The sequence below is a fragment of the Artibeus jamaicensis genome, unplaced genomic scaffold (assembly GCF_021234435.1).
Source record: "Artibeus jamaicensis isolate MK-2021 breed Jamaican fruit bat unplaced genomic scaffold, CSHL_Jam_final contig_908, whole genome shotgun sequence".
Lineage (NCBI taxonomy): Eukaryota > Metazoa > Chordata > Mammalia > Chiroptera > Phyllostomidae > Artibeus > Artibeus jamaicensis.
Genome location: NW_026522009.1, coordinates 3,589,088 through 3,612,174, shown reverse-complemented (window position 1 = coordinate 3,612,174; position 23,087 = coordinate 3,589,088). Strand labels below are relative to the sequence as shown.

General features: G+C 36.0%; 1 protein-coding gene and 1 pseudogene across 16 annotated transcripts in view; one reads left to right on the top strand and one right to left on the bottom strand.

The window, feature by feature from the left end:
• Window positions 1-23,087, bottom strand: part of ADGRL3 (adhesion G protein-coupled receptor L3) — a 770,297-nt gene that overhangs the window by 116,729 nt on the left and 630,481 nt on the right. For all 16 annotated transcript variants that reach the window (XM_053655018.1, XM_053655016.1, XM_053655023.1 and 13 more), the window contains 2 exons: window positions 6,632-6,815; window positions 5,616-5,738 (listed from right to left, as the gene is read on the bottom strand). In XM_053655018.1, the coding sequence (XP_053510993.1) occupies window positions 5,616-5,738; window positions 6,632-6,815 (307 nt within the window). The remainder of the gene's footprint in view (window positions 1-5,615; window positions 5,739-6,631; window positions 6,816-23,087) is intronic.
• Window positions 13,808-14,740, top strand: LOC119041020 (heterogeneous nuclear ribonucleoprotein A1-like; annotated as a pseudogene).

Here is a 23,087-nt window from a genome sequence, read left to right as displayed (position 1 = left end):
TTCATAATAGCACCAAACTGGAAACAACTCAAAAACCTATTAATAAGCCCTGGCTGGTGTAGCTCAGTGGATTGAGTGCGGGCCTGCGAACCAGACAATCGCGGTTCAATTCCCAGTCAGGGCACATTCCTGGGTTGCAGGCCAGTTCCCTGCAGGCCAGTTCCCAGCAGGGGATGCATGAAAGGCAACCATACATTGATGTTTCTCTCGCTCTCTCCTTCCCTTCCCCTCTAAAGATAAATAAATAAAATTTTTTAAAAAAGTGACAAATAGGTGTTATGTGATATCTTAGATGTGATTCCAGAGCAGGAAAATGACAATAGATAAAAACTAAGGGAATTTGAATAAAGTATGAATTTTTTATTAAAAAAAGCCTATTAATAGGAGAATAAGTTATAGCATATTAATATAATGGAATATAATACACATCGATAAAGAAAAAAACTACTATAGTGATTAATGGAGCATCATGATTGCATCCCAATAATATAGAGTTAGACAAGACAGAGAGAAAAGACTCCACACTGTATGATTTCAGTTATACAAAGCCTATCGTTTCAGTTATATAAACCCTAGAACAGACCAAAGTTGTCTATATAATAGTAATGAGAAGAGAGTAGTTTCATCAGGTGGGGACAGTGGGTGGGCGGAATTGAAAGAGCCACCAGGAAATTTTCTGGGTAATAGAGATTTATAGCTTATGTTATAAGGTATTTGGGAGGATATGTAAAACCATCAAATTCACTAAGCTAAACACTTTTAAGATATGTGCATTACAATACATAAAAGTAAATATAAGGATTCAAGATTTTTACCTGTCTTAAACCTCAATTATGTTATTTTAAGGTCACCCTCTGCATACATCCTCCCACCTTATTTTTTCCCTTATGATAATCTCTTACAGATAATCCTCTGTAAAAGGAACCATCTTTTAACACATTCTTAAAATCATCTTTCCTTTCTTAAAGAAGTCAAGTCTTCTATTATGAATTTATATCACTCCAATAAGAGGTACTGCCCCGATTACTATGGATATTAAAATAAGTAAGTCACTATTTTTGTCAATTAAATCTTAAAATCAAGTGGGAATACAGGCAGATAAACTATATATTTTTGAGGAGGGAGAGGACTGTCCAATATCTAAATTGTGTTCCCATGTTTGGGAAATTCCATACTCTTAGGGATTTATAGACACAAAATTGGCATATACTTTCCCAGACTGCCATGCAAAGAGGTTGCTCTGGGCTCCTCAGCTAGATGCACCCAGTCAGATGCTCTAGCCTCAGACTTCCGACAAGGATTTAGTGACACAGGAAGCAGGGGGTGGAACAGCAGCAGCCTTCACTTGTGACACTGGTGACGGCTATGATTCTGGGCAATGGTACACGCTGCTATCAGCATTCTTGCTTTTGTATGTTTTGGGTCCTGATTCTTTAGCCCGCTCATTGATTCTATGAGGTAGGTACATGAGGTATCTATTATGAAAAGAGCTACATAAAGGACAGGGACATTCTCTAACTTCCAATCCACATCTGTTAACATAGTGCAGAGTAAAACAACAGTAATTCACCAAAGACTTTCTGGGTTCTTACAACACAGAATTGAATTTTAGTTCTTTCCTCTAGATTTAGTATAAAAATGCTGATTTTTTAGAAGGCTAACATAAGACCATCTATGTATTTTTCTTCTTGACAATAACAACTTTTATTTCATTGATTTATAATTGACTGATACTCATACCAATATCCACTTGAGGAATGGTGTCATGTTGCTGTTACTGTAGGCAGCAGCCAGAAATGAGAGGCCTGAGGAAAAATGAAGCAGGGCCCCCACCATTACAATCTAACAAACAACTTAAAGCAGGAGACTGGAAACAAAAGGAAGTCAGGTCTCGCCAATTAACTCAGCAGCACTGAGCCCGGTCCAATAAGATCACCAGCTGATCCGAACATCACAACTGGGATAGCGCATGAGGAAGGGAGCCCTTGAGACTCTGTGCCGGGAAAGGGAGCCTGGGTAACAATTTCACTAACTAAACAAAGAGCCTTTACTAACTGAGAAAGAAGGCCTTTTTAGCTGTGCATTATTCCCAAGGTTTAGAAGTGGGAGAGAAAGAGGGGAAATCCAGAAACTGGCAATAGTATACAACCCCTAAACCCCAACAGTCAGTGCACTCAGATCAGCTGAGCGCCCATTTGCAGCCTCGGCTCAAATGTACAGAACAAACTTACTAGCAACTTTATTTCCTCTCAACTTGGGGCATTTAAACTAGTCAGGTGCCTGCTTGCAGCTTCCTGCTCCTATGTGTTTCATAAACAAACTTGCTATCTCATTTCCATTATATGTCTTGTCTCTTGCTTGAATTTTTCTTTTGAGAGACAGACAAGAACCTAGAAACAAGCTCAGGACTTGAGAGTCCTGACTTTGATCCCTCTCCAGTAACATGATATCTGACTTTGTTTTACCAGTGCCTTTGGTGATTTGAATTTATATATCATATATATATATATATATATATATATGACATATATGTATTTTAAAAATCCTCCACTCCAAAATTAATGCTTCTCTCTCTCACACGCACACACATACACACACACATTAACTTGGTCAACAAAATAAATGAACACAAGGCATAACATGATTAATATAGACATATATTTCAATCTTCATTGGTTTTGTCTCTGAAAGTTCACATATTTATTTGATAAATTTTTAGTGAGTGGATCCAGGCACTAGTGTTATATCAGTGAATACATTAGCAAAGGTCTCTGCTGTTATGGAGCTTATGGCCTAGAGAGAGAGTCAGACGATAAGCAGGTAATAATGACAATAATTCTATATGATGGAAAATGGGTAAGTGCTATGAAGAAGAGCTGGCATAAAATGGCTAATGGGAGAAGTGTCCATCTTTAGGGAGATAGGGAAAACCTTTCCAAAGAGGTAATATTTATACTGAGTACTGAATGATGAGCAGCTTCTATACAAAGAATTGTGAAAATTGCATCCCAGGAAGGAAAAAAAAAAGCACAAAAAGCTGACACAGGGACACTCTTGGTGTGTTCAAGAAACAGCATCCAAACCAGAGTAGAGAACCCTTGTGCAGCGTTGGTCAGCACGTAAATCGGTACAGCCACTACAGTAAGCAGGATGAAGGGTCCCTCAAAAAATTAAAAACAGAATTACCACACAGTCCAGCAATTTCATGTTTGGGTATTTATCAGAAGTGGAAATACTAACTTGAAAAGATTTATGCTCCAGACCTTCACATTCCCTGAAGCATTATTATGCAAGAGACGAGTCATGGAAATAAGCTAAGTGTTCATGGGTAGATAAATGGATAAAGAAAATGTGGTATATACAAATACAATGAAATGTACTTGAATATTCAACATGAAAGAGAAAGTTTGCCACTCGTGACAACATGGCTAAATTTTTAGGGCATTAGCTAAGTGAAATAAGTCAGACAGAGAAAGACAAATACTGTATGACCTCAATAATGAAGTATGTCCAGAAAGTATTCAGCCATGTACTATGAGAAAGAGACATTTATTGAAGAAGATACAAGAAACAGTGTACATAGGACAATGACAACTTGGTCTCCTTCACAGGAGGCACCTTGGGACCTCACACAGTTCTCCCAACTGCAGCACGATGTTCCTTCTGCTAGCAGAAGCCAAGGAATGAACTTGGCACAACATGTTTCATGCCAAGATCCTGTGTCGAACGTCTTTGACACAATAGTTTTTGAAGTCCCCAGATCACTGTGAGTCAGCAACCTTTGTGGATTGCAGCTGTACACATTCAACATTCTCAGGCGCTTTACTTGTTGCAGGCCTTCCAGAATGTGAATCACTTTTAACAGATCCTTGACCATCTTTGAAGCATTTGGGCCACACTTTTATTTGCACTGCACTCATTGCATCATCCTGAAAGCCTTCTGAATCATCTGAATGGTTTCCATGGAAGAATGTTCAAATTTAATGCAAAATTTGCTGCAGATCCATTGCTCTAGTTGCTCATTTTGAATGCAACTGTCACACAGTGCACATGCTCACTCAAGGGCATCCAGAGCCCTCACTAACTAGTACAGTGAAGTCAGCATTGTTCACACATGTGCACGCTGGTCCACTTCCTTGGCTGCCAGGTTACATTGATGTCTCACAAACCATTCTGGTTTCATTAACAATGGCTTGATGTTTTCCAGACAGACCTTGATATGAAAAATCTTAAGTAAAATGCTGACTGGTGGTTCCCAGAGGTGGGAGTAGGGAAGATATAGAAAAAAAATGGGTGAAGGGGAGCCAAAGGTACTGTGTGTTGACTGTGGTTAATACTGTATTGCATATTTTGATAGTTAAGACAATAAATCTTAAATGTTTAAAAAAATAGTAACTCTGTGGTGGTAGATGTAAACCAGACTTATTGTGCTATTTATTTTGCAATGTATACAAATATCAAATTATTAGGCTGTGTACCTGAAACTGGTATGTTATATGTCAATTATATCTCAATAAAAATAAAGAACTGAGACTAAACTGTTAGGATCACAGAGCCAATGCTAAGCACAGGCGTGACGTGGGGCACATGAGGCAGGAAGGAAGTGGACCAGGCCACACACGGTAGGACTAGTTATTTGATTTCATTCTAACTGTAAGCAAACTGGGAAGATTACTGTTTCAGGAAGAACATATGTCCATAGGATATGGTATTTGAAGGCAAGAGTGAGAGGGAAGCCAGTTAGCAAGCTAATATAGGACTCTGATTTTGTTCTACATCAAATCCTATTGCTGCCTCCAAATCCACATGGTCAAATTAGCAACACAGTAAGGATGTACAATTTCAATCTTATAAGATTGCCAACACTTAAAAAGAATTTTGCTTGGCTGACAACAAACATAATTTGTTTTCCTTGATATTATTTAACAGGCTATTTAAAAAAACCTGTTTACCCTGCAATACGCCACATCAGCTTTCAGTTGGTTGCTAGGACATGAGGTCATCTTCCTATCACTAACAGGTTAAAAGATCTTACTTCCTTGGCAAAAAATATACACTTTCAAATGAATATTAGTGAGGCTTGAGATATACGGTCTCTATGGGATTATTTATTTATTTAATTTTAAATACCTGAATTTAATCCAGTCCTAACCTGGCCTACATTTACGAGTTCTCTTCCACAGGAGCATCTCCTCACAAGAAGTAAATAAAGAAGAAACATGTAATCTTAAAATTACAAGTAAAATTTTTGCTGAAAATTTTAGAAACCAAATCTGACAACTCAGTAAAAGTTATGCCTTTCAAGGGAAAAAGTCAGATCATCTGGATTTCCTAATTTTCAAATATCTCTCATATTCCACTTTGTGACATTTTACTGCAACTGACACCATTTCCAAATCTTAGAACGTTGTGAAACAAATGCTATTGCCATACTGTTTTTGCAGGACATAGAAAGAGGAGGAATAGCAAGAGAATGAGGACAGTGGAGCAACAGGAGACATACAGAAGATGACTTGGATATTAGATTTTGAACAACACATTTAAAATTCCAAGCCATGAAGCTATGGGATGCATTGACGGCAGGTGTGATCCTACCAAGCTATACTCTGACATACCATTTCGGCCATTTTGCTTTAACGTATTTGCAGAAAGCTGGATAGTGCTTCCGTGAGCCATGGTTTCTGGAAATTTTAAGTCTTCTAAGTTCCCTTCTGTGCTCAGCCTTGCAACTTCCAACTCTGTTAATAGCAAAGAGATATGAGTGCTTACTGAGAAATATTACAGAGCTAAGGTAATTACCTAAATCACTGGAATAGTTCTGAAATCAAAATATTGGAATTAATCTTCTATTCATTATGTTTTACAGTAGTTCCATCTTTTATTTAGGAAGTATTACTTTACAATCACAAGTTTTTTTCAAAATAAAGCAAACAAAAGCTATGAAAAGTAGGCACATAAGAATTCAAATGTATCAGTTAGGAGTTGAAATTTAAAATTCAAACTCAAATCCTTACACTTTGCCATTAACTTAAAGTTTATTTTCAAAATAATATCTCTATTTTATGCATTAGATAAAAATACTTTCATAATCTAGAGCTGCGCTATTTTGTCAATATTGATCTGTCATTAAATTTAATAAGTTGGAAACAGCTTTATCAAATCTTTTGAAATAAAACTGTCAACTACATTCTTATATACAATAAAATAGATTTATACTCTTTATGAGCCAATAACAAAATTATCAAAAATAGTTTTAACCCCTAACTTCAATGACTGATTTCTTTACAGTGTGTAATTCAGAGGCACTCCTATAATAACTGAAGTGAATCATAAGCCCTGCATTATGGAGCTTATGCATATCAACAAATATACATTAAATACTAAAATAAAATTAAATGGACCTCACTGTAAGTAATCTCAGGCTAATACATTCAACATTGGCATGTCCTAAGGAGGATAACAGAGATGATTACTAGGGCTTTTGAAAGCCAATGACAGGTGATATCTTCATAATTATAGGAAAAGAATAGAGTACCATTCATAATATCTAGGCTACCACAGATACTTTTTTCTTTTCCCTCTCCTGCTGTACAGTGGTCTTCGGCCCGTCTGTAGAACCAAGGCCACTTACGAATATTGTCTGTGTTCTCCCTGACAATGTCAGTCTTCAGAAGGTTATCAGCCAGCACGAAGGCGCTTTCCTCCACAGTGTCCAGCAACATGGTGGCAGCACGGAGCTGATCACTGGTAGTCAGGTCTCTCCATGCATTCAAGGCTTGTGGCTGGAGGAGGTTGTTCACTGTCTCCACCATTGCCTACGAGAGGATGAACAGAATGACAGAGGTCTCTAGTGAACCCACCAAGCTGTCAGACATCCAGGTGTACATGCTGCCGAGCAAGCAAGGATCAGCAGTGTGCATGAGTTCAGTATTGTCCCAGCCTCCCCTGTGACATGCCGCAGCAGAAGCATTCATTATTTTGTTCTGTAAAACCCGAGCTGAGACCTTGCAAGGCAAGAGAAAAACCTGCTTTTGTTTGGAAGGACAAAAATATAGCCATGCTTGTTTCTTAGAATGAACAGCAAAGGCTTCATTAAGGCTATAATCAGAGCTTTAAATTATTTGGCTAGTGAACTGCTGTCAGGTAATTTAAACCAATACTTTTATTACATCATCCACAGAGAATAGTTTTTTCTATATATCACCATAAAACTAGATGCTGAACACAACAAAAATTTAAAGGATATCTACAGATAGGACAATATAGGAATTTTTTGACTATAGGTTGAGGCCTTACTCAGCAAACTATTTTTTTTTCCTTAGCCAGCTGGTGAAATGTCAGAATGGGGAAAATATCAAAGCATACATACTCCCAGGAGCTTTGGATATGTTGTGTGTGGAGAGAAACCTTCACACTGGTTACTGTTGTGGAGGGGAATAAACAGTTGGAACTTGCTACTTATGGCCCTCAGGTGTTTTTCCTTAAAAAAAAACAGCAGTAGGTACACTCACACGTAGAGATAAAGCACCACATTTCACATTGCTTCATCCAAAAGAATCATCTCTGTAGTCATATTTCCTGGGGATAGCTTTATGTGCCAGGTTACAAAGAAAAAATAGCTCTCCAAATAAGGCCTTCTTAAGGTTTCATTCAAACACAGAGAATTGCAAAATAGAAAAATACAACATCTGAAGTTTGAATGGAATCGTCCCTGAGCCCTTTGATTTTGAAATACCCATCTTTTCCAGGAATGAAGTTGAATAAACACCCAACACAGGTAACTTCTAGGCAGCACTAAGGCTTTAAAACAGCGTTCGAATTATTGACAGGTTGGTAGAGGGACTAGGAGAGACGGGAAACAGAGAGTACATGTTTCCCTCTGGTTGGTGTTTTCATAGTAACCAAGTAACAACTCTTAAACATTCAGCTTCATAATGAAACACCTTGGCTGACAATTAACACCAGCCTCGAAAACTAATTTGCCTTTTGATAAAAGTTATTTTTCTTGATATTTTTCCCAGTTATTCCAAGTTCTGGCCAAGTATCAATTTCACTGGACTTTTATGTAAAATAGTCTTACTTGGAACTTGAGGACTTTGCACCATTTAAAAAAATCTTTCATGGGTCTAACGAATGGGAGTTAAACCATGACCCAGAAGCCAGACAAAAGCATCTCCGGATCACACCCAAATGAGCTGCTTTCCAGGAAGCTCTCTAATGGAGCGATGCCAACAGGGTAAGCCAAAAAGGTTGGTGCCCGACAGAAAACAAACAAACAAAAGTTTTGTTATTTTCTAAAGCCAAATAAAGAACACCAATGTCTTAAATTCAAGGAAGTGTTCTTTCCGGGATTAGATTAGATGATCCTCTGAGTGCATTAGAAATGGTCTGAAAATCCCACTTGCCACAGGAATTATGCCTGTCCTGTGAGGAACAGCCAATTTAACAGTAGTCAGTAATCTTCCATTCATTAATTTTAACCTCATCCCAGGGAAAAACATTTTGAGGACAATACAATATTTATGTCCTGGCATTTATTACTTTTAATTTTTTAATTAAAAAATACAGAAGAGAAAGGAAGAAAATAAAAGATTAAACAACTATGATCAACCCTGTGAAGGTTCTAAATAGGAACCTTTTTATAGGAGACTGCTTTAATTAAAATGCCAGGTCTTTGAATTGATAGCAATGAAACAAAGCTACCCCTTACTAATCTATCTTAGTCATGCAACTGAAAATGTATAAAGGGCAATATTCCTTCATAGTTATAAATTATGAGTACATTTTCAAATACTGCATCTTCCCTTGAGAGACAGGCTTTACAGAAACCTTCTATTAGTGCCCCCAAATTTTCAAGTATATCATAGAAACATCAGACTTAAACTATGGTCCTAAACTGCCTTCTAACACCACATACAAGAATCAATTCAAGATAGATTAAAGCCTTAAATGTTAGACTCAAAACTATGAAAATCCTAGAAGAAAACACAGGTAGCAAAATCGCAGACATTGCTTGCAGCAATATTTTATCAAATATATCTCCCCAGGCAAGGGAAACAAAAGAAAAAATAAACCAGTGGACTACATCAAACTAAAAAGGTTTTGTACAGCAAAGGAAAATATCAACAAAAGAAAAGACAACTCACAGGATGGGACAACATATTCACCATTACACTTGATGAGGGGTTAATATTCAAAATTCATAAAGAACTTACAAAACTCAACACCAAAAAAATCAAACAACCCAATTAAAATGGGTAAAGGACCTGAATATGCACTTCTCCAAAGAGTACATACAGATGGCCAATAGACATATGAAAAGATGTTCAACATCACTAATCATCAGAGATGCAAATTAAAAACATGAGATATCATCTAATACCTGTCAGAATGGCTATCATCAATAAATCAACAAACAGTAAGTGCTGGTGAGGATGTGGAGAAGGGGAAACCTTTTTGCATTTTTGGTGGGAATACAGACTGGAGGGGCCACTATAGAGAGCAGTAAAGAGTTACCACAAAAAATTATAAATAGACCTGCTTTTTGACCCAGGGATCCCACTTCTGGTAATATATATCTGAAGGAGCCCAAAACACTAATTCTTAAGAAAATAAGCACTCCTATGTTCATTGCAGCATTATTTACAGTTGCCAACTCGTGGAAGCAGCCTAAGTGTCCTTCAGTAGATGAGTGGATAAAACAACTATGGGACATTTACACAATGGAATATTATGTGGCCACAAAAAAGGAAAAAAATTACCTTTTGCAACACTATAGATGGACCTGGAGAACATCATGCTAAGTGAAATAAGCCAGTCAGAAAACGACAAATACCATATGATTTCACATCTAAGTGGAATCCAATGAACGAACTGAGCTAACAAGCAAAACAGAGACAGACTCTTAGATAGAGAGCAGGGGGAGGACAGCTAAGGTGATAGGGAGTCAGGGGGTTGAGCAAAAAAGCAAAAGGGCTCCTGGACATGGACAACAACGAGGTGATTGCAGGGTGGAAGGAAGTATAAGGGTACTAAATGGTAATGGAAAAATACAATAAAAATTAAAATGCTTTGTTAAATCTTAGATAAATAAAAAGTTTTTGTTTGTTTACTTCTTTTCTATGAGAAAAAAAACATGGCCCTAAAATCTGGATGGGTAAAGACACAAATATAACATTTATTTTCACTATAAAAACATTTATGATTGTTTAAGTATAATTGCAAGGAAATGTCAATTCAAGACTTGAGAGACAAAGTTCTGTAGAACCAGAATGGGGGATTTGGAACTGTATCTGCTGAGATTCCACTAGGACTCTGCCACTTACTAGCTGTGTGATGATGGGCAAGTTACCTAACCTCTCTGTACTTCATCTGCAAATTGGCAGTAATAATACAATCATTGTAGGTTGCCTGGCTCTCTGAAATAGTTGAAGAGTAATCTTTATGTTAATTTGACATAAAAGTCCAGTGTAGGGAGAAGAGGTCATCATGGAAGCAAGCACAAGTCCTGTTTGATAATTGCAAAATATTCCATCTGAAGTGAGATGTGAAATGCATAACTCTCATGCAGTGAAATCTTCATGAACAGACTTTACCCACGACTTAACTTTAAAGACTATATACACTACAAGAGCTTTGAGGAATGGGAGAGTATAGTAATGTGTGCAGTCAACAGTTAATATGTGTTCAAAAGGTTTGAGCAAACTAACATGTTTTCTGCTACTGAGACAGCCCAATTAAGTCAATCTTGATGATAAGTTTATAATGAATACAATTTGTTTAAGCTTTGTAAAGATTGCTGACACATCTCTGTTACCAATGTAATGAAGGCCAATTAAATGGTCACAACTTCTCAATGATAAGAAAAATATATCTATATTTTGTTTTCCTTATACACTTATGCAATTGTACATTTTAACCCACAAATGATAACTTCTGATTATAAAATATTTTTGACAAATTGTTATTTACATGGTTTTCATTAGGTCAATACCACCTCTTTAAAATAGGTTGATTTTCACTTTATTTGATTATAAAGAAATGAGCTTAACTACACATAGAAGAAGGTTGAACAGAAAGGGGCAAGGAATTTGAGGTACTGGGACATCACTTTAATGTCCATCAGCTCTCAGTGATTTCTCTTTTTTGCTATAAACATTTTTCTGACCTAAAAGTTACATTCTAAAATTGGAAGAAAATAAGATTGGTCCTGAATTTATCAAAAAGAAATTTATATTCTCATTACAATGTGTTGACCTGGAAAGAAAAACAAGTCACCTAATGGTTTTGACATATAAAGATTGAAATAATTAAAAATTTTGAGACCTGACTTTAATCAGCAATGTCCTTGTCAGACTTTGAATGGTAACTCACTTAGGTAATCATTTTTAAATGATCAGAAATTAAATAGGAGATGGGCACTGGAAATTTGTATTCTATTTCTGCCACTAAATTTCAGTGTGTCTTTGGACAAATTTATGTTTTCTAACCAATCAATAAAGTCAACTACACACAAAAAAAAATGTGTCATAATGTTTCATATGAGGCAAGACAGGGACAGCTCACTATTAGATTACACTATTCTCATTGTACAGTCCATTCACTAGACTCTGAAGTGACTTGCAATTGTTTCTAAAAATGAAATATAAATTAAAAACTGTCAAAAGTCACTTAGGTTCATACCAGGCACATGGGGAAACCATGTCCTTCTGGACATATATTTACTTTACATAACATTGTTGGGTGTCTTATAATTAATTATTCAGACCTTCAGTGAATTCATTTGACTAGTTTTACTCATAGTATATACCATATTTTTTGGACTATAAGATGAACCCTCCCCCCACAATTCGGGAGGAATAATGGTTATTAATGCTGCTGTTGAGTTGTTTACATTTACATTGGTGAAATATTATGTTATTTATGTTATTAAATATTTTACCACATTTTTTTGATTCAAAACTTTTTTCCCATTTTCCTCCTCTAAAACTTAGGTGTGTCCTATGGTCTGAAAATATGGGAATTGTAGTATGTTTGTTAAAGAGTGTAAACTGTACAACAAACTTTACGTATTTTTAAAGGGAGGACTTAGTTGTTTTAACTACTGTGAAAAATTTTGGGGCAACCAGTTCTGTAGCCTTCCAATAACAAGATTTTTGAAAAGTGTTTCTAAGAGCATGTGCTTGTGAAATAGCTTAGGATGCCTTAGCAAGAATACACAAAAGGATCAAGGGTGAGAACACACATCACTGTCACTTCTTACCCAGGAGAGCAGTACATTTCAAACTAGGTAAGCAGAATACCTGGAGAACTTACCTACCCCTCCTCCTTCATTGAAAACCAACAAAATAAAGATCTAAATCAGATGAACACCTTGTGAAAAGATACATAACCTTATTACCACTGCATTTTTCAGAAGACAAGCTTTTCAATCATGAACTCATCCAGGTTTTAGCTCAAGTTATCAACTATTCAAAGAGGTCTTTCATTATCAGTGTACCTAGGAAGAATGACCGCACTGTTAAATCTATTACCTGGTTTGTTTTCTCTGCATCATGTATCCTTATCAAAAGTATCTCATATATTTATTTACCTAAACAACTCGACTAGACCATGATGTCCACAAGGAGAGATCTTGCTCATTTGTGTTTTCCCTGGGGCAAATTTTAGTACCTTCAGATATGTTGGGGTATTTAATAAATGCCCATTAAACAGATAACCTATTTTTACTATCAAATCATTAGTGACCTTATATAAAAAGAAAAAAAACTGAAAGCATCCTCTTCTAGTTCTAGAACTTTTTGCCATGTCTTCAAAGACATCTTCTGAGAGACTAGGTGCTCAGATACCACTATGGAATGGGAAGAAGACACGCTGAGTTAGAGGAAATTAAGAATATAATCAGAGTTCAAAGAGAGCAGCAGAACCACAGGTTATTGCAGTGAATGCACTATGCACAACAATATATGTCCAAATGTTCCGTGTGCCAAAGCTCACTTTCCATGAAACTCAATGAGGTTTTATTAGATACGAATGATATGCAAAGAATTAAGAAATTGACTGCTTGATGGAAAAAAAAAAGAACATATGGAGTCTGCCTCACTTTGCCTAAGGTCCAAGGCAGAAGGTAAGCCCAGAATAGAGGTAGAAACACACAGCATACAAGACAAAAAGTAACAAATTCTTGCTGAAGAAGATAAAGAAAAGATCCCAGATGCCGTACAATTTTGAGTTAGACACTGAAAGAGAAATACTTTCTTTGATTATGATGAGCAAGTTTGAGGCTAAAGGACATAATTAGCAAGTTGATGGTTTTTTTAAAAAGGTAGAAAATGTGTGGGGTTTGGGATAAGGAAAATATATGTTTCATGGAAAGAATGTGAAAACATCAGTATCCTAGGAAATGGTAGGTAGAAGTCAGATCATTGAAGATCTTCAGTATCATAGAATTTAGGGCTTTATTGTATAGAAAATGTATGACCATTAAAGCTTTTTACGGAAAGGAGTTATATGGTTACGTCTCTTTTTAAACAAAATTTCCTCTGAAAATATATTAAAGGATAAATGGAGAACAGATATATGAAGCCAAGAAAAGTAACAAAATAGGGAATAAATTCTATGTAAGTTCATTTTGTGTTAAAACAAAACAAATTTATAAACATGGAGATTATTATTAGGCAGCCCATTAGAAAATTAAGAGCAATTATTTCCTATGAGTAGATAAATTTAAATTAATAGCTTCCCTGCTGGTGCGCACTGCTGAGTAAGTGTCATTGAAGTCTCCCCTCCTGCAGTCGTCACGTCTAAGTCAGAGTCTCCCAAAGAGCCAGGACAGCTACGGAAGTTGTCTATCGAAGGTGTGAGCTTGCAAACAACAGATGAGGGTGTGAGGAGCCATTTTCAGCAATGCAGAATGATCACAGACTGTGTGGTGATGTGAGATCCAAACACCAAATGCTTCAGAGGCTTTGGGTGTGTCGCACATGCCACTGTGGAGGAGGTGGGTGCGGCCAGGAAAGTGAGGCCACACAAGTTGGGTGGGAGAACTGGGGAACCAAAGAGGGCTGTTTCAGGAGAAGTCTCTCAAAGACAGGGTGCTCACCTAACTGAAAAGACTTTTTTCACTGATACTACAGAAGACACTGAAGAACCTCACCTAAGAGATACTGTTCATTATTTTGAACAGTATGGGAAAATTGAAGTGATTGAAACCATAACTGACTGAGGCAGTGGCAAAAAGAGAGGGTTTGCTCTTGTAAACTTTGATGATTACGACTCTGTACACAGATTTGTCATTCAGAAATACCATCCTGTAAATGGCCATAACTGGGAAGTAAGGAATGACCTATCTAAGCAAGAGATGGCTAGTGCTTCATCCAGCCAAAGAGGTCGAAGTGGTTCTGGAAACTTTTGGTGGGAATGAGGACGTCGGTTGTGTGAGAAGCTTCAGGGGTTGAAGTGGCTTTGTCGGTAGCCTTGACAGCAGTGGAAATGGTGGCAGTGGGGATACAATGGATTTGGTAATGATGGAAGCAATTTTGTAGGTGGCGGAAGCTACAATAATTTTAGTGGTTACAATAATCAATCTTCAAATTTTGGACCCATGAAAGGAGAAAACTTTGGAGGCAGAAGCTCTGGCCCCTATGTTGGTGGAGGCCAATACTTTGCCAAGCCACGGAACCAAGGTGGCTACAGCAGTTCCAGCAGCAGCAGTAGCTATGGCAGTAGCAAAAGGTTTTAATTGCTGCCAGGAAGCAAAGCTTAGCAGGAGAGGAGAGTCAGAGAACGGACAGGGCAGCTACAAGCTACAACAGATTTGTGACCTCAGCCAAGCACAGTGATGGCACAGCCTAGCTGCTACAGAGAAGACACGTTTTATTTTAGACAATACTCATGTGAATGGGCAAAACAATTGAGGACTGTATTTGTGACTAGCGTGTAAGAGGTTACTTTATTTCTGTTCTGTAGAAGTGTAAAGCATTTTACAAAGAGTTTTTAATGCAGTGTTTTGTTTTGTTTTTTCACTTATGCTGTTGATTGCTAAATGTAATAGTCTAATCATGGCACTGAACAAATGTGTCTTTAACAAAAAAACCCCAATAAATAGCTGACATGTTTGAAATCACCTAGAAATACTTTACTATTTACTTCCACATCTCTGTATTTTCATATGTTCTGATAGTAATATTTCTTTATCAATATATACTGTAATAATTTTGCTGAATATTGTTGTTTTAGTCTTACTATATGTTATATAGAGCTATGTTTAAATATTTTTCTTCATGATTAAAGATCAGCAAATAGAGAGCGATAAAAATAAATTTGCAGGTCTGCTCTGCTCTCATCTCTTGTTTTATGAATATATTTAGGTAGCTACTTTATATTTAGTTATAATTTTTTAAAAATAAGAACTTCAACTCTTCATTTTTGTCATCTTGATATGAAATTTCTCAGTTGAGAATAAAATAATGTAGAGTATAAAGTTAAAACCATACTGAATAGGGAACATTTTCCTTATGTTTGGATAATGACTCAAATCAAAATTTCAAAGGTCAAGTGTTATAAGTCTTCAAAACTGTTTTAAACTTGGTTTTTATTAGAAGTCAAGTGACTGATATTTACACATCTGATCAATAAGTCTGTTTCCTTTTTATAATCACTGTCATTTAATATTACTAAGCATATAAACACTACTAATGTCTAAACTCCCCTTTGTATTACAGTGAAGTGTTGGCATTTTCAAGTCCTAATTAATATTAGACTGTATAACAGAACTGATGTTAATACAGTAATAGGAGTGAACCTCTACGAGTGGAAGAAGATGGAACTAAAATTTCATATAAAGCACTCTGCCCCTTCAAGGGCCCACTTGTTGTTTTAAAATGATTTGTTTTTAGCAAGCTATTATTGACTTATTTTATAAATCTGATTTGTAGTTAGATAATTCAATCCTCCCAAATAAATATCTATTGTGTTACCGGAATTAAATGGAGGTAATATACTTAATCAAACTTCTTTCTAACTCAACATTCATTCAGCAAATATTAACTAAGTAACTTCAACTGGCATGCTGAAAGAAAAATAGATATATTCTTTCTCTCTCAAAATAATGACAATAGTGTGAGGCCAGATAATTAAACAAGTAATTAAGATACTACGTGAGAGGCATTACAATAGTGGAAACACAGGATTCAAGCTCTGTATTGGAAAGGTTCCATCAGAATAATCCCAAGCTTAAAATACACATTGACTAGACAAGCAAGGGATAGAACATGTGCTTATAGGTACACAGGGGAAAAGGAACGTGCACCTCAGAGGAACTGAAAACAGTTCCTTATGGCAGAGCAGGGTGCAAATGGTTCATTGGCCAGATTAGGGAATGAGTGAAAGCCAGTGTTCAAAGAGGCTTGTAAACCATGTTCAGTACGATATGTGATATTCTTCCTAAAGGTAACAAGAAGGCAATGAAAAATGAAAATAGGGGACTGATGGAAGTTATCATGGTTAATAATTATTGAGTGTGTTCCAGACTCTCATCTGAATGCTTTCTATGTACCCATTTCTTAATTTGGACAATAACCCAGTGAGGTAGATATGATTATTACCCTCATCTTGCAGTGAGAAGATTGAGACTCAGAGAAGTAACTCTTTAAAAGATAATTAGCTAACTAACATAAGGCAGAATCAGGGTTTAAATCCATGCCTTCTGGCTCTGGGAGTGAAGAAAATAGAGATTCCAAAGATATTTAAAAAGAGTTGTTGATTAATTAAAGTCAGTTGGTGAGAGAAATAAAAACTGCTGTGCACAGAATTTAGAAATAGGCAATGAAGTGGCACTTAAAATGGTAATAAAGAAAGAGAGGCAACTTTCTATTCATTAAAAGGTGGAGGGTATAAATATATTTGTGGGAAGAATGTGCTAAACATGATAAATTCAGAGTTGCTTATTTTGAATGCAAAATACTTGAATGGCACCAATTAGAAAGGTTTCGATAAGCCTGGTAGGTGAGGAAAATCCTTTCTTCTACCTTGTTAGGCACCGTGACTGGGCTTGAGAATTAAACTGACATAAGACAGATTAACAGGAGAAGAGCACAAAAATTTTACTTAATATTATGTACACAGAGGAACTTTCATAGGAAAAGGGAAGACCTGAAGAAGCAGGTAGCACTTAGAGCCTATATATTTTTTAGACAAAAAATGATAAATCTGTGGTGTGACAAGATAAAGAAAAATGGTTTAAGCTTCTAGCAGTAGTAAATTGAGGAAAGTGACTAGAAGATGCATAGTGGAAACAAATGGAAGATAAGAGTTATTTTAGTACGTTTGTTTGCAAAGATCCATTTTGGCCTTGACTGACAGCCTCTAGTGATAAGAATGTTCTTCTCTGACTAGTACATGGAAAATTTTATGGTCTTGCTTTTAAGTAGAAAGGGGGAGAACATCTACTATTTTTCAATTGCTTTCATCTCAAAATATGATTATGAGGTGGTATATTTGAGGTGGCATGTTCTTAACTCCTTCAGCCTGCAAGTTACGCAAATATCTGAACTTGAGGTTCAGTCGTCATAAATGTGTACATAAGCTCATGGAAGCCACTGAAATGTCTGACACTGCCCAAATAAAATGAGTACATGGAGAAAAACTGATGGCTCAGAAGCACTAACAATAGCGGAGAAAATGCAGAAGGGATAATGGACAATAGAGATGAAGAAAAAGTAGCTAGAACTGTGTGGTATTACAGAAATAAAGGGAAGCGAGTTACTATCAGCTTCAAAATGAACTCAGACATAAGAGCATCCAAAAGGCCCTTTTTAAAATAATAATAACAATAGATTGTTTTTCTGGGTAAGTTGTAGGATGGTTAGAAAACTAAAAGAAAAAAACAAGGAAAAGATGCTTTTGAAGAAAAATCAGTTCAATATTGTATATTTTTAATTTGAAGTAGGATATTTTTCATCAATAAATATTTCTTTAGCATTTAATATGTGCCAAGATTGCTTTAAATACTTGGGATACAATTTAAACAAAGTAGAGAAAAATAAAACCCAAACTTTCTAGCAAGGAAATGAAAAAATAGATAGATGATTGATAGATACATAGGTAGATACATAGGTAGGTAGGTACCTAGGTAGATAGATAGATGATAAGTACCATACAAAATAAAAGGGAATGTGATAGGGAGACCTAGAGTAAGGGGTCAGGAGTAGGGTTGGGGAGATGGTGGCTTGTTATTTTAAGCAGAACAATCCAGGTGGGCATCATTGAAGAGATAACAATTCAGAAAAGACAAAGTTGTTGAGGGAGTTAACCATATAGATGTTTAGAAGAGATATTCCAATCAGAGGGAACAATCAAAACAAAAGTTGCCAAGTGAGCACATGCTTTGCATGTTCCTTCCAAAACCTGAAGGAGGCCAGCCTTTTGAGCAAACAGAAAGAAAACAGTAGGGTGTGGCTGAACCACATATATTGAGATGGTGAAGACTGAATATAAAACTAGTTGTGGGTAAACATTAAAAATTCAGTTATGGACATGGAATGGTTGAGGTGTCTATTTCTCAATAAAATGAAGATATTGAGAGGTTTGCTTGAAAATCAATTTAGGAGTTCTGGAGAGTAGTCTGTGCTGCAGATAGTATTTGTGCATCACAGCATGGAAGTGGTTTTTAAATCAGAGAGATTATCAAGGGAGTGACTGTGCAAAGAAAAAACAAGAAGATTAAGTGCTGAGCTTAGAGGGCACTCCAACCTTAAGGGTTTGGGTGAAGAGAAGGAAGCGGCAGAAAAGACCCGAAGAAAGCATCAGAATAGGAAAAAGATCAGTGGAACGAGTTTTCATGATCCAAGTGGAACGAGGAAAAGAGAGTGATCAACTCTATCAGATGCTTCTGATTGGTCAAATAAGAGAATGACAACTGACTATTTAGTTCAGGAGCATGATGTCATTAACAACCTTAACAAATGGAGGCACAGTAAAGTAGTGGGGCAAAATACTGATGAGGCGAAGTTAAGGGAAAAGGGGAGAGAGATGGCAACAATGAGTGTAGAGACATGTTTTGAGAATTTCTATGGCTGTGGACATACTAGTAGGCAATAGAGAATACAAGCCTAAGGCTTCATTTAAACAGTAAATATTTAGAGGTCACTTTGTACGTGCTAAGTAACAATTTAAAAGGTCTTGAGAATATAGAAATAAAAGTGGCCCTGTTCTTCCCAAGGAGCTCAGAGATATAAAAGAGATATATCTCTGAAGAGATATTAAAATACAGGCTGATCATTGCTATAATAAGAAGAAAACTGAAGGTGTTATAAATTCACATAAGAGGGCATTTATCTAGACTAAGTGAGACAATGAATGCTCAAAGTAATTGACATATAAAGTGGGTGTTGACAGATTAAGTCAAAATTACTGAAATGAAAGGATGAGAAAAGAGAATAAATCTAGAAGTAATTCAGATACAAGGTATTATGACCACAAAGGCTTAAAGACATGAATCCCAAGTACTTAGGTGGTTTGGGAGTGTAGAATCCAAGGATGTGGAAGGGGATGATTAAAAGTATGGGGAATCAGCAAAAAAGAAAAGAGTCAAATTCTCAAACACTGTAGTCCAAAAAAGGAAATTTTTTAAGAGAGAAAGAGAATAATGAAGAGTCTTTGAGTAAAATCAAGTCATGATCAGATCTGCATTTTTAAAACACTATTTAGCAGTAGAGAGAATGTATTAACAGAAGTTCTAATGTGTAAAGTAGCTGGTTAATATTTTTGAGAATCACATATATAACAGTGATAGCTGAAGCTGTAAGAATGGACATTAGAAGAAAACTAACTTCGCAACAAAAATAATCTTGCAAAAATATAACATCCTGTCCCTAGTTAAACTTTTTTTTTTTTTTTTTTTTTTTTTTAGGGGGGGATTTTCCTGGGGTTTTTTTGTGTAGTTAATGGTATTCAGAATATTGACTCCCTCCCCTAGTTTTCCTGCACTTGTGTTCTCCTTCAACTGACAGCTGCAGGATATTGGCCTTCTTTCTATTTTCAGAACTCTCCAAACACTCCTCAGATGACCTTGTTTGGTCTGGGTGACCTCTCATCATGGAATGCTTTCTCTCCTGATAGGCATATATATGGCTGATCTCATACTGCCAGGACTCAGCTTAACCGTCATCTTGTTAGAACGTCTTCCCTGATAAACACAATCTAAAGTAACCAACGAGTCACTTGGACTCACATGACTCTTCATTCTCTGCATAGTATTTCTGCCATGATCCTATTTTATTATTTTGATTGACTTACTGTCTATTTCCTTTTCCAAACTCCAGTCTGCTGAAATACGTTGTGAGCTCTACAAAAGCAGAAATTCCTACTGTCCTTACCCTGAAATTGTTGCACCTGGAACAGAGCTTGAAACATGTGAATCAATAAATACTCTGATGCACTTCTTAAAGTATAGAGGTTAATTATTTTTTAATGGAAAGTATGTTTTTCTGAAATTAAAAGGGTATTCTTATGGAAAGTCTAAAAAGCTATCATAACTAGAGGAGCCTCAAGAGACATGACCATTATAATATTAGGTATGTATGTAGTTATGTGAGTATGTATGTACACATGTATGTATGTATATATATAATGTAATGTGGTACCCTGAATAGGATCCTAAAACAGAAAAAAAAATGGTAAAAACTAAATAAATCTGAATAAACTAAGCACTTCAGTTAATTATATGTCAATATTGATTGATTAATTGTAATAAATGTACACTGATAAATAAAATACATTATATTAAATATAAATACTAATATAAGATTTAATAATTAAGGAAAGTGTATGTGTAGGGGGAAATATGGGAATTTTCTCTAATATTCAGTTACTATTTCCATAAATCTAAAACTGTTGGAAAGAATGTCTTTAGTAAAAAAAATTAAAGTGAATGCTAGTAAAGTTACAAAATACAGAAATATGTTAGTTACCACCTGAAAGTTTAGGAAATAATAACTTCACCTTGCCCCAAAGGAATCACTTTGACATTTGGTTGTAGTTCCCTCCAGACTTGGAAATATTTACACATACACACAGACAAATGTGATCATGATAATAATGTGGTTATCTGTTGGCTTTTGCTTGCTTGTTTGTTTTTACTTCATATCACATTCTAACTCAATACAATGTCTACCTTATTCTTCCCGTGGCCCAAGAGTTCCATTAATTGATATAAGCAGGTGAATAAGCAGTTTATTCACCTGAATCCCTACTGATGAAGAGTTAAGTTGTTTTGTTGATATAAACCATGATATAAGTCTACCTTGTGATCAGCTCTTAGTTTGTTCTTTTCAGAAGCACAAATGTACCTCATTTGCCACAAGCTAATTCCAAACTCGTCTTTAGGCAAGAAGAAGAACACTGTTTTGTGGCTGTATGAGAAGACTTATAAAGAAACATTATAAAAACATGAATGAGACTTCCAAAATTTTCTCTGGTAGGATATTTAAAAGGCTGATGGCAGTGACTTGCTTTGAAGGAGAGCTGAATGACAGAGAGAAATAAGATGTAAAGTTGCTCTATGTCCTCCAAGTGGAAACCATGCAAACACATCTCAAAGCCAGAGGCATGCCCTGGAGGTAGGAATGCATCCTCCCTACCTTCTGGATTTTAAACCTTGTGTCCATATTAGCAATTCAAAAAGCTACTTGAAAAAAATGCTACCTGAGAATAATTTGCAATAATTGTTTCGTTGTTTAAATAAAATGATTGCCGTAAGACTATAACTAACAGAACAATCAAAATAACAAAATAACTGGTCTTAGGGTGTAAATGTAACCATACTATTGTTATAAATCTGTGGCAGGTTATTATGTCAAAACTAGATGAAGATATCAATGTTTACCATTAAATAAGAATAAAGAAGTATTTCTGGTCGCACCCACTCAATAACTCTCTTACTTTAGGTGCAGAATCACTGGACACTATGCCCAGCTGCAAAACCCTATCAATTAATGTAGTGTTTAGCTATTGAGAATGGCTAGCCCATACAATACGGTCAGAAGTATTTGGGTGAGACTTCTACAATACAAAGGCTGAATCTTTGGTTACTTGTCTTTCTTCTTCCTGTTTCAGAAATTAGCATGAAGTGATGATTAGAAGCTCAGTAGTCATTTTGTCATATTGAGAATGGAAGCTCATGTGCTAAAGATTATAGTGCAGAAAAACAGATGAAACCTTGCTTTTTTGATGGGGAGTTTTCATGCTAATCCTGGACTGTCACATCTGCATTTCTTTTTTATGTGAGAATAAAGCCCTGGCTTGTTTAAGTTACCACAGTTACGTTTCTGTTACTACCAGCTGTACAAAATTCATACATTCAATAAGGGAGAATAACAAAATTATAACTCTGTTGGGAGCGGTACTAAAATATCATTTGTTTGGTTCCAAGCCATCAGGCAACTACTTCACTGCAAATTACCCCTTAAAATTTCCATTTCTTTTCTGACCTGTACCAGAAAAGTTAATGATACTTCCAGAAAGTAGGATCTTAAATCTGTAATACTACTTTAAATATCTTTTTTTCCTTCTGGTTTGCTATGTGATCATAAAACTGTTAAAGCAATAGCAAAATAAATTGATGGGTATTCTCTTGTTTGCATAGAACTATCTACTTACATTCTGTGGATTTAAATTTGTTCTGAGGGTAAACTCCTGTTTAGAAAGCAAGGATCATTTGAGTAAACTTTACATTAACAATTTTACAATTAAGTAATGACCCAGGGCTTTCATCAGGGATTATAAGACAGAAGAGAATATCACTTAGTAAAATAAGTGAGAAAATACTTTTGTTTTCGATGAAAACATTTTAGTTAGAAACAGAGGCCTTTTGTTTTTTCATCCTCATTAAATTACTTCCTGAAGCTTCGGAAAACCAGTACACACAAAACGAAAGCCAGGGCATTCTGCTTATTTAAAGGAAACGTGTAAAATAGATGAGCCAGTCATAAATGACTTTGCAGCTCTGCCAGTTCTGCTAACCTGACACTTTAACTGCAGAGATTTTGAGAGATTCCCAGAATGACTCTCCTTGCAATGTCAAAGCAGGA